A 12,236-nucleotide genomic window follows, 5' to 3' on the forward strand; every position below is an offset into this window, starting at 1 on the left:
AGAATTAGTTTAAAAAATAATCAAAGTTAAAATTAAATAATAAAAAAGAAATATTTTTATTACCAAAATTTGTTATATACTCAACTCAACTAATTTTATTATTAGAATAACTTATAAGATGTGTTTATTGAAGTATGTACATACTTAGTCTTAAATATATATTTTTTTTAATTGAAGTCTAAGAGCTTGTTTGATGAAGGAGTTATTTGGATTTTATTTGAGTTTTTTTCAAATAATTATTGTTTGACTAAATAATAATAAAAAACCCACATTTTAAATTTGGGTATTTCTAGTTTAGGTTGACTCATTTAATTTTGTTTCAACATAAATCTTACGAATGATCTTATAATCGTTTTTCAATCAAGTAGTATATGAAATTGGTTAAACTGAAATGTAAAATTTTCAATTTAAACTTGTGAATCGAATTAAAGTATGATTGAAAGCTTATAATGAGTTGGAGAACACTTTTGAACTCTTTTAGAAGTTTTATGAATGTCTGAATCCGAACTTTACATCCTAACATTAAATTTCCAAAAATTCCAAAAAATCTTAAAAGTTTTAATGGTAGATTTCTCTTGGGTGTGATGCAGGGCTTGGGATTGGATTCTTGAATTCGGTTGATCAACCAAGTGACTTCAATTTAGTCAAAAGACCATCAATAGTCTTTTGTTTGATCTCCGGCTAGTTGCTCGTATAGGCAATGATGTTGTCTTAGGTTGTAGGTGAAATGATCACCGGAGTAGGGTGATCATTTTACCTTTTGAACGAAGTCAAATGGTGGAGAAACAAAAAAAGTTAATCTTTGAAAAATCAAAGATGAAATTGTTCTTATCCAGTTCGTCGTCGCGAGTAAGAAGACAAACTATGCGAGAAATGACGTTGTTTTCTTCTTCCGTGTTTGAGCATTGGGAAGGGGTCGAAACGTTTTCGTTTCGAGCCTAAGCGCGGATGTTGGGCATTCCATTGGCGATGGGCGATCCACACGCATTTGAATTGACGTCGTTGGAGGTGTCTGTCTTTAGGGTCGGCCATGGAATAAGCCAAGCAAGCCCACGGGCTAAGGTAACTCACTCTCAGGGCAACTCATTTAATAAAAAATAAGATAGTTATTTAAATTTATTATAATTTTAAATATAAATGTTGAAATATAGTGGTTTAAGATAGAAACTTATAGTTTTTATTTGATTATGTGTTCAAATATCACTGAAAATATTTTTTTTAATCAATTTTGAAACTAGACATAAGACAACAAAAAATATATACTTTTTTTCTACCGGGGTTGGGGCAGCCCAAAACTCGAGACCGGCTCTATTCGTCTGTTGAATCCCTATTGCTCTGAAGCGTCCCACTATCATTGCAGCAGGCTACGCGGAGCGTTCTTGAGCGTTGGATGACAATTTAGTGCTCATCTAATGGCTGAGAGGTCTACTGCACTAATTCCTCTTGATTTGAACTGCAGCGGATTCCGACCATTTTTTCAATCTTAGAACTTGTTTGAAATTAATTTTTTTTCAATCCATTTTGACTATATTTTTAATTCTACAAAATATTTTAAATAAATATGACATTTATTTTTTCTTCTTATTATTCTTATTACTATTTTTTAGTTTTAATATTAATTTTTAAATATTGAATGAGGTGGCTTTCTTTCATTTGTAATTTATTTATTATTTTAACTTTATTTTATTTAAAATGGTTTAAAATTATTTTATAATTTTCAATATTATTAATATCAATAAATTAATTTAAACAATACCACATTCATAAATATATAAAAATTGTATACAAAATAAACCTTCTAAATATTCATAATTCAAGATAACAATCAAGAATCCCAACATTCATAATAACTCTGTATAACCTTGAATAATATAAAAGTTATAAATTAAAATACAAAATACTCTATAAACAATTAAATAATTTAATTTAAAATTGCATTAATTTGATTTTCCAAAAAGTCAATATTATGAGTATCTATCCATTTAAAATCAAACTTGTAATGTTAGTGCTCAATAATTGGAAACAAAAAGTACAGACAAGTCAAAATGTAGAAGCAGGAATAGTTGGATTTGTTTGAGTAATAGCAATGAATTTTTCCAAATATTTAAATAATAATTAAGATTGATGAGAAATAAAAATTAATATAGAAAAGTAGAGTTTTCTTTATGCTATAACAATCAAATTTAATCCATCAATACATTGAATTAAATCCTACCAATAATACAAGGGTAAATGTTTAATGTCTAAAACATTTCCTCAACAACTTTTTTTTATTTAAATGATAAAATTTGTTTTAAATATAATTATTCATCACATGAGACAAAGATTCACTTATTGGTCAAAATATATGAAATTTCTTCATGAGATGGAAATATAAAAAGACCTTACATGGTTAATCTTACATCTACGGTTTTTCTTTACGTCGCGATAATCATTTTTGTGTGTATATATTGACATCACAAATATCAATTTTATAAATAAAAAATCTAATTATTTAAATACAATTTTTTATATTAAATTTAGCATTGGAACAAAAATAATAGATAAATAGTACAATGATAGTTAAGAAAAATAATATATAAAGTAGTGAAAAGGTATTTGAAGAATAAACGAAGCTTATACTCAAATACCGATCAAAGAAAAAACCATATCAATCAGTTACATTTAGATCGGTACATAATCGTTCTCAACAACTTTACTTTCAACTAACAGAAGTTCTAAATTCATCTATTGGTCACATACAGTTTTAATAATTACTTTTCTACAACAATTTTTTTTCTCTTTTGAAGGAATCTAAACTATGAATTAGAGTCTAAATACTAACCAAGTGTTCAATAATGTAACAAAATAAATCAAATATAAAGACTGAAGAACAGGTAAAATGTTGTGAATCATATACAACTTACTGACTAATCTTCAAGCACATGTCGATTCCTCCGAGCACCAAAAGCAAATCTCTGTATCATCAATCACCAAGAAAGAAATCAGATCTCTGTATCAAGCAAAATCTTGTGCATGGAAATGAGATGTAACTTTTAATACAGGTATTAAACATGCCTATATACATAAAGCCCCATTATCTGGGTAAAACTAAGTTTGGATACACCAAATTTCCAAATGGGATCCATTTCGGATCCACACCCTGATGAGAAATTAGGCTAAAAATGTGTTTTCAAACAAGCCCCATTTTCTAGATCCGGATGAAGATGAGAAACTGTCAATTTTTGAATAAGTATCTTTCCCAAATGGATCTCATATGGATTCAAATCCGAATCAATTTTTAACTAAGTACGTTTCTAAATCCATATGAGAAATCTAAAAAAAAATGTTTCCAAATGGGTATTTTTCATGAGAGTAAAACAAAATTATGTTTTTTACTCAACTGAAAAGATTTGTGAGTAAGCTTTCAAGCCAGTAAGGAACCGGATGTAAGTTGGTTTGGTTGACCCATTCAGAAGGACTGATCTGATGCTTGGGACGAGGTACTCAGCAACCTATATATAAAACAAGAAATGTAATTAAGTGAGCATGAACAACAGATTACCATCTTTTTATTCTTTTGAAATGAGGATTGGATGCAACTCTTATCAGAACTAACAATCGAATTATATCAACATATTGTTGTCAGTTATATGCAAAAGCAATTAACTTTTCACAAGTTCTTCAACTTGTCATTTTCTTTTATTTTATCTTAAAGGAATAGTTACCTATTTCCATGTCCATGAGTGATGATGTTGTTCATAACAGATAGTTGAATGTCAAACAATAAAAAGACAATGGGAGAAAAAAATTAATCACGTAGATTTAAAAATCTCAGCAGTTCAGCGTTGACGAAAAATGACTCACCACCTCAGCTGGCTCTGCCAAAACGTTAATGAAGAACTTGGCCTGAAAGAGGAAAGATGTGTTTCAAGGAGATCTAATCAGATAACAAAATGATTAGTTTCAAATAATTCACTATCCAAGCAATTATCTAGTCATCAATTACGTCTTTCAAATCATCATCCAAAATATCTTCTATCATTTTAAAATCCCTATGTCTTTTACCCAAATAACCTGATTTTCAATAACCTACATCAAACGAGATTATTTGGAAATAACAGGTTATTCAAATAACCCTTGATCAAACAAAGACCTGCTTCGTGGTAGCTCCAGACATGAGAAGATCAGTTGTAACCATTCCTGGCTGTTGACAAGAAAGAAGAGCAAAAACATATCTCACAGTCAAAATGAATCAGCCGAACAGATGAATAAAGAATACATTTACAGTGAAAATGGTGAGAAAATGAATAAATATGCCCCTAATAAAGTGCAATTTGCTTCATGTTTGCAAGTTCACAATTAAATATCAAAACGATGAACATTATGAGCGTATATCAAAATTGTAAAAAGTTGGCGTGTTCTAAAAACCTGGTTGTAGTATGATTACTGTAAGAAACATAAATTCAATAACCCCAAGAGAAACATGTGTTATAATTTAACTGTCTGAGAAATGATAGAGTTGGTGTGTCCGTGATTAATAAAACTGAAAATTAAGTGCTCAATGAATTTTAAGTTTTGAATCTTAAGTCTTTAAAATATAATGTTGAATAAACCAAACGTAAACATGTTAATTTTAAGTTGATTTTATAACACATGGAACTAATGTAGAGAAATTACTTAAAGACTATTTTAAACGTATAATGACGCAATTTGATTAATTTTCAGAGATTAAAAGTATCTTTTGAATTTCATCTGGAAGCGCTTTGAGTTTAAGCGGGAGGTCATAGTTGTGGGGTTGTCATGCTAGCTCTGCTTTATTCCCAAAAAATAAAAAATAAAAAATAAAAGTATCTTTTGAACATTTTACTAAATTACTGAGTTAAGTCATCCATAACTTACCAAATAAAACCAAATTTTTTAGCTAAGTTTTTTCTTAACTTAATTTGATAACTGTATTCAGTTAAAGGGAAGCAAGACATACCGACAAGTTATGCACTATCACGTGTTCAACATCCTGCATCCTTAATTCTGCCTGTAATAGAACCATGCCAGCCATTTTTAATGTTAAAGGAAGTAAAATGGAGAGTTTTGTTGACATAAGACACACAAATACAAAGAACATGAAAAGAAAATCATTTCATACCAAGTGGAAACAAGTTTTATAGCTTGACTGAAATTTTACAACTTGAAAAAAGTATTAATGTGCATGTACTTTCTATATTACTAACAGGCCTTATTTGTATGTAATTAATAACATTTGAGCTTTTTAGCTTCTTGTTTCCTTCATTAATATTTCCAGATGACATTAATGCCAATGATCGCCACAACTAATCAAATCTCATGTTTTTCTAAACACATATATCAGGCCTATTTCTGTTTCATTTTCAGATTTTGATCGATTCAAATAGGACTCAAATAGTACTTTTTCCTGCAAGAACCGCATTTCTATAGTAGGAACAACAGAAGTCGAAGGTAATTTTACAGCCTTATTTTTTGCTTGCTAAGGGAACAATTACCAAAGCTAAAAGAAAAAAGACATAACCTGCAATGACTTTGTCAAGTGCACCACACTGCGTTTGGTAGCTCCATATGCAGCAAATCTAAAGCACTACAATGATTAGAAACATACAAAAGAAAAAGAACAAAAATTGGGAAACCGGTGAACCAGTTTATTAGTAAAAATAAACCCAGGAGTCTTTGAAGTAGGACTAGACAACAAGTAATGAGAATGGATAAAGCGTGCACATACTTGATATCCATACCACAAGTAAATGGACTTTATTTCTTTTGTAAATTTTTATCAGTGTTCGCTCAAGAATTACTATCCAATTGTTGATATCCTAAAATAATTAAAATTTTCTAGTAGCTTTTGTAGCAATTACATACATATATATAAGCAATAGTGCAGATTTCAAATAAAGGTTTGGACAAAGCATTGGAGTTACCTAGTTACAGCTTTTATAAAAGGTGCAATCTGGTTGTACCTTGGAGGCCAAACATTGTGTCGGCGAGAGATTGCTTCATTGTGAGTTGTGTGTGATTTTTTTGGTGAAAGAATCATTGAAATACGACTATAACATTCTTGATTCTAAAAGATAGAAGTCTCTTGTGCGGGTTATGATTTGACTGCACCATTATAAACTTTGTGTTTATGTTCTTTAGTTGCTTTTTATTTTATTGTTTGGTGATTGCTTGTCTTGCATTAGGGAATACTCATCACCTAGTATCCTAACATATCTGATAAGAAAAAGTAATGTTGATTGGAGAGAGTAATAAAGTGACATCTATATCATAAATTGATTGGCATACCTATCAAGTAAGACGAATGTAATATAGGTATGAAATTCATAAAATCTATGTAGAATATTATTGATGAAAATACTCAATTTACATTTTCATTGAAGTTGTACACATGAATGAACAAAACCATTCTTTTCATGAGCATTTTCCCTTTCTTTGTTCAAATGTGGATTTTGATCATGCATTGGAAGTTAGATTTTGATCCATGGAGATATGCAAGTGTTGGTTCGTCATTTCTGCAAACTTAAAGCTCCAACTCAAACTATTTTTACGTGATACACCATTCAGTTCTCTATGATACAACCCATCAAAGCACATGGTAAGCCAATCATTTAACCATAGGAGAATTAAAGTACCTTGGTGTAGGTCTTCCATCAGATCCAGCTCCATCCATATTGAAAACGTGACCACCACGAGGCTGATTCAACATCATCTTTATGGCCTAAAAAGGAAAAACTTAAGATCATATACCCCAAACGGGATTTTAAGAACTTAGTAGATATGCTTACTTCTCGACAACATATCATCAAGCCAAGTGTGTTTGTAGTGACAACTTCACTGTGAAGAGATTCAAGTTCAACGAATCACTAACTAAAAAATTGCAAGGGTAAGGAAAACACAACCCCAAAAGATACTCACATCAAATCTTCATCTGAAGCTTCAGCTAGTGGTTTATAGCTATATGCATTTGATCCTGCATTATTAATCTGCATTATGAAGGTCAAATAAGGTAATGGCATATATGATTAGAAAAATGACTATTTCGAATCTTCCTATTGAATGAACATAATTATCAGCAAACATAAGAAATAACCAAATTCCCAAAATAAAATAACTAAAAGTGAAGCTGCTAAAAAGATTGGAATGGAAAATGGAAGTTCAGCAATTAATACATTTTCGAAGGACTGATATAAGGAACAATTCCTGAGAACCATTACCTCTCAAACAAAAAATGCTAGGATAAGTTTGAAAAGAATCCACCTCTCCCCAAAATCTACTTCTCTCAAAACATTACTTTTATCAAATAATAATAATAATTTGACCCCAAATTTGATTTAGCATAACATTACTTTTATCAAATAATAATACTTTGATCCCAAATTTGATTTAGCATTAAGATAGTAATCCAATAACACTAGTTATCGAAACCTTTTATTTTTCAATTTATTTAATATTTTCATTCATATTTCAATCACCATTTCTCCCAGAAAACACCAATAATTATATATACTATTCAAACTTATAAAAACCATAAAGAGTGAGACGAAGGGACGCAACATGGTAAAGAGTAGATGACGGAAAAGAGTTCACCCTCACTTGCAGGCAACCATCAGCCAAGCGAACCTTACATCCACTCCTAGCGGTAAAGAACCAATCTTCACTGCCATTTTACTCGATGTGTGGACGCACAATCCACTATGGATGACAATTATAATCAGTCCCGCAATTTCCTATCTCAATTATTCCGTTTGGGCGATTTTTCCCCAGTTTGACCCATAGTTGACAAGGGATGGTATTTTTGTGCCGAAAGTGGGGGAAGCGCCCCGGAAGTGGGGTTGTCTGATGTGCGACGATGGTCAGTTTACTATCGAGCAATTGGTTCTCCGTCGTACGCTGAAATGGTGGCAGGCATGCGGTTTGGGGTGATTGGTCAAAAACGGTAAAGACGGGATCAAAATCCTTCGAGTTCGCTACGGGAGTGGTAGATAATCAAAGTTTGATTTAGGCCATCTAAAACTAATTCGTATGTTTTTATTTTCGCCAACTTGTGTGAAAAAACGACTTAGAATCGGTAACATTATGGTGAGTTTTGGTCCAGAATTAACTCTCAAATCAGGTATGTTGCTAACAAATATCTTTCCAGAGAGTTAAATACGGACCAAAACTCATCACTAATGGGGCGAGTTCCAAAATGCTTTCCCATCTTAGTTGGAGAAGACAAAACCTACGAATCAATTTTAAATTACCCAAATCAAACTCGATTGTCCTCCACTTACATATTTTTATCTTAATAATCACCACCACTCTCATCTGTTTCACTACCATAGCAAAATCGAAAGATTTCATTATTGTCTTCATCGTTTTGAACAAATCGCTTCAAATCACACGTATCACTATTCACCATTAATTATTTGTAACCATCACTAACCGCTACTCCAACCATTAGACATTAGCTCTAACACTTTCCTTTTATAACACAATCACTAACGGATCTTCGTGGGGTCTTCAAAGGAGAATTTTAGGGCATAAGAGGTTAATAATTTTTTTCTTACATAACAGAAATATATTTCAACAAAAGAAGATTTAATTAACGGATTACCAATGTTGCACCCAATTACAGAAGTGTGGTACACTCGCTTCTTTTGTTGTTAGTGGGAATATTTGCCCATTAAGTAAGTTCATGTATAAATATGACATATTTTCCTAGAAATAATGGTAAAGAAGAAACAGGTCATTCTCCTATGGTTGACTGAAATGGAAAGTGAAGAAACTCAAAGGAGATGAGAAACAAAAGAGTCAGATAAATACCCATATATCGATATGTTTTAGATTTTGTTGAGCAAAATGAACTAACTTCTTCACATCTTCCCCCTGTCTAACATCACATGTTGTGCCCTGTACAAAGAGCAAAATAATCAAAAGAACGGGATTAAGAAATCACTTAAACAAGATTGGTTAATGCAAAATGTAGACTGAAAAGGTGAACACTCTTTACAAATAAAATAAGGGCGGAAATCTAGTAAATATGTTGTGTTAATTACTGCAAAGAAAATATGAAGATATATCTAGAAATCATTAGGGAGGTACCCACACACGCTGCTGTCCAAAGTCATGTATTAAGCTCTGCAATGCAGATTCCACTCTTTCAGCTGTAACAGAGTTGTGACCAATCAAATAGTTACTATCTTAAAGCATAACAATGTGAAATTATTTTTGTTGCATTCAGAACCTTTAAGAAGTAAGTATCTTGATGAGAATGTAAATTAGAAATGTTTCCTTGTGCAAGCAAAACGATAAAGAAATGTGGTAACTCTATGATTTATAGAGATGTTATTATAAGATCAATTTGGAAAAGAGAAAACAACAAATAGAGAAAAGGAAATTAAAGGGTTATAACAGAAGTTTATTATTACAAGTGACCTGCCATAATATTTGCAAGAAATCAGTAGGTAGGGATAGAGTCTACTACTATCTCAGCTAAAATGTATCTCTACAATAATTACAACCTAAAATTACTATTATTCTATGAGAATCAAAATATACATGTAGGATCAAAATACAAAAACCTTCTTCTGACAGTTCCAAAATAAGGTGTGGCCTCAAGTATGTTTTGCATTAGTTCTCCTGATTTCAGAAATTTCAACAACAGAAAAACTTTTCTGTGTACGAATTCCATTTCCATAAAATATTTTCAATTAACAGGCAGTGGTAAAGAAATCAGCTGCTAAGTGAAAGAATAGTGAGGAATCACAAATTAGTTACTTTAATGATTTTTGTTCTCAGCTTATCTGGGACAGCATACCTATGTTCATCAAGAATAGTGAACAAAAAGTACTTGGGCTAGCTTTTCTTTGTTCTCTAGCATCTTGTCCTAATTATCATGTTATCGATTTATTGGGCTGACTATATTATTGAGAGCTTCCACACCTACAACAGGGAAATGACCAACAGAATCCTATTCTTATGATGGCTTACATCATAAGAAAACATTTATTCATCATTTATGAGGTTTACCCGTCCTTGCAATGGAGATGACATGCAGGTCATCAGACCAAGGGCAATAAAGCAACAAATCAGCTCTTTCAAGAAAGAAATGAAAACAATCAAATTCCCAGTATACACAAAAGAAAAGTGAAATCTTAGTCCTTTCCTAGGTTAAGCATCATCTCACATGGTTGATCTGCTCAGTGGTGATTTACCTCTTTCTCAACACATGATATTGATAGTTCACGAGTTCATGCAGCTATACCATTCAATGGTTTTTAGACTAAACTAATTTGCACAAAGAAAAATAAAAGAGACAATAATATGAAACTACAATACAATGGTTATCCAAACAAAAGTGTGAACATTGACAAATATACCTAATGACCTGGTCAATTTATTTAGTGATTGAATGTCTAACATGTTATAGAAATGCCTTTCTAGAAATGAATGCTTCAAGTGAAGCATTAAACTTAATGTAAATACCTGATCTTGAGCAGACAATGACATTATCTCCTGTTTTCAGAAATTCTTTAGCAAGTGCAAATCCTATGCCTGAGGATAGGCAATAATCACAGTAAATCCTACGCGAGGAAGTAACTGCGGTTTCTCATAATCCAAATTTAATCAAATTTACGCTTACACAGACATCAACGTGCATTCAAATGCAATTCGATAATAACAATGACAATAATATGAAATCAAAACGAGTCAAAAAATATAGGAGATGAAGGAAAATGAAAAAGGACCAGGACGAACCTTTCGTAGAGCCTGTGATGAGTACATTAAAAGGAGGAGCTACCTGTTCTCTATTAAGAGGAGTAACATCTGCCCTAACGGATTTTGAAGCTGGAATTTTGTAGATTGCAGTAGTAACAAGAGATGAAGGAAAAGCCACTCCATGGATGCTTTTTTGGGAGGACGATAGAGAGTGGCAACGGCTATTGAAGTACGGAAAGAGCGGTGAAGTAGGAAAGTGATTGTAGGCTGAGAAGGTAAGGGCCGCATTAATCGCCATGGGAGACGAGCGAGAGGTTGGTGGACTGTTATTGGAGACAAATATGGACAAAATTGTGATTATCAGCCAGAAGATAAAACCGTATATCCCTCTACAACCACAAGCTAAAAAAATGGCTGTGACCCTAATTTGGAGTCGCATAATCGCTTATAGAACTTGTGAGTTGTTGATTCGTTTACTACGTTTTTAACTCGTTTATTACGTTTTTAACTCGTTTAATACACTTTTACATATTTATCAGTTTTGGATCGTTTAAGACGTTTATGAAATGTTTAATTTTTTTTTATCCGTTTAATATTTTAATTAATAAATTAATCGATTAAATAATAAGTTGAATGAATAAACAAAGTTTTGATTATGGTAAACTTTGTTTATTTTTAAAATCAAATTAGATATTAAAGAGATTGTCTACATGTTTTAATAATTGTGATGTATTTTTCTTATTATTGAAATATTGTATATAATAAATATATTATTAATAAATTTAAAAAAAAAAATTATCCCCACTTATGTGTAGGTTTCACAAATTATTTCTCTTTAGTAAGTAATGAGAAAGTCAAATAATAATAGAGTGAGTGAGAAAAATGTGAATTTTGTAAACTAATAAAATTTATTTAATTTGGGTAACCCTAACTCAACTCAAATTAAACACAATTCAAACTCAACTCAACACAGGAAATTTGATCAAATGACCCTCAAAAGAGGGCCATTCTCATATTTAACCTCAAAAATATTAAATTTTATTTTTAACATTTTTTATAAAAATTCCCCCTTTTTCCCTTTACTAACATTTTTCCTTTTTTTTCTTTTTCTTTTTCTTTTTCTTTTTCTTCTTCCTTTTCTTTTTCCTTTTCCTTTTTCTTTTACTTCTCCTTTTCCCCCATTTCTCATTCCCGTTTTCTCTCCATCTCTTCCCGAAGACAATGCTCCAGCCCCAGCCAGCCACAGCCGCCGTCAACCTATCTTCCCCGGCAACCTTGCTCCAGCCCCAACCGCCGTTGCTCACCGGAATCACAAACAGGCCGACTCCCGATGATCGCCAAGCCCCAAAGATGCTGAGCCCGACGTTCGCCCAGCATTACTCAGGTTAGTAATGCTTAATTAGTTTTATTCCCCAATGATTTTTCTGTTTTTTGCATGTTGAGTATGAAGTTTTATGGTTTTAGGGTTTTAGTTTAAAATTTAGGCTTTAGTTAGGGTTGAAATGCTTAGTTAGTTCTATTGTTTTGGT

The 12,236-nt window shown here is 31.8% G+C and overlaps 1 protein-coding gene across 2 annotated transcripts; it reads right to left on the reverse strand.

Annotated features, from left to right (window-relative positions):
- Positions 1-2,678: 2,678 nt before the first annotated feature.
- LOC124919738 (chlorophyll(ide) b reductase NOL, chloroplastic-like) lies at positions 2,679-11,052 on the reverse strand. Of its 2 annotated transcripts, none has more exons than XR_007097601.1 (13): positions 10,747-11,052; positions 10,474-10,542; positions 9,091-9,152; positions 8,812-8,898; positions 6,922-6,989; positions 6,792-6,840; positions 6,639-6,724; positions 5,525-5,582; positions 4,964-5,014; positions 4,136-4,182; positions 3,847-3,888; positions 3,384-3,494; positions 2,679-2,957 (listed from the first exon to the last, which is right to left on the reverse strand). XR_007097601.1 is itself a non-coding variant. In XM_047460063.1 (13 exons), exons 1-13 carry the CDS (start codon positions 11,003-11,005, stop codon positions 2,910-2,912), a joined length of 1,041 nt encoding a protein of 346 aa, XP_047316019.1. In that variant the 5' UTR covers positions 11,006-11,052; the 3' UTR covers positions 2,679-2,909. The 2 variants fall into 2 exon arrangements, 1 of the variants encoding a protein (XP_047316019.1); XM_047460063.1 differs by having other exon boundaries at positions 4,136-4,186.
- Between the last annotated feature and the right edge of the window lie 1,184 nt (positions 11,053-12,236).

Source organism: Impatiens glandulifera, chromosome 1 (genome assembly GCF_907164915.1).
Source record: "Impatiens glandulifera chromosome 1, dImpGla2.1, whole genome shotgun sequence".
In the NCBI taxonomy this organism is placed as follows: domain Eukaryota; kingdom Viridiplantae; phylum Streptophyta; class Magnoliopsida; order Ericales; family Balsaminaceae; genus Impatiens; species Impatiens glandulifera.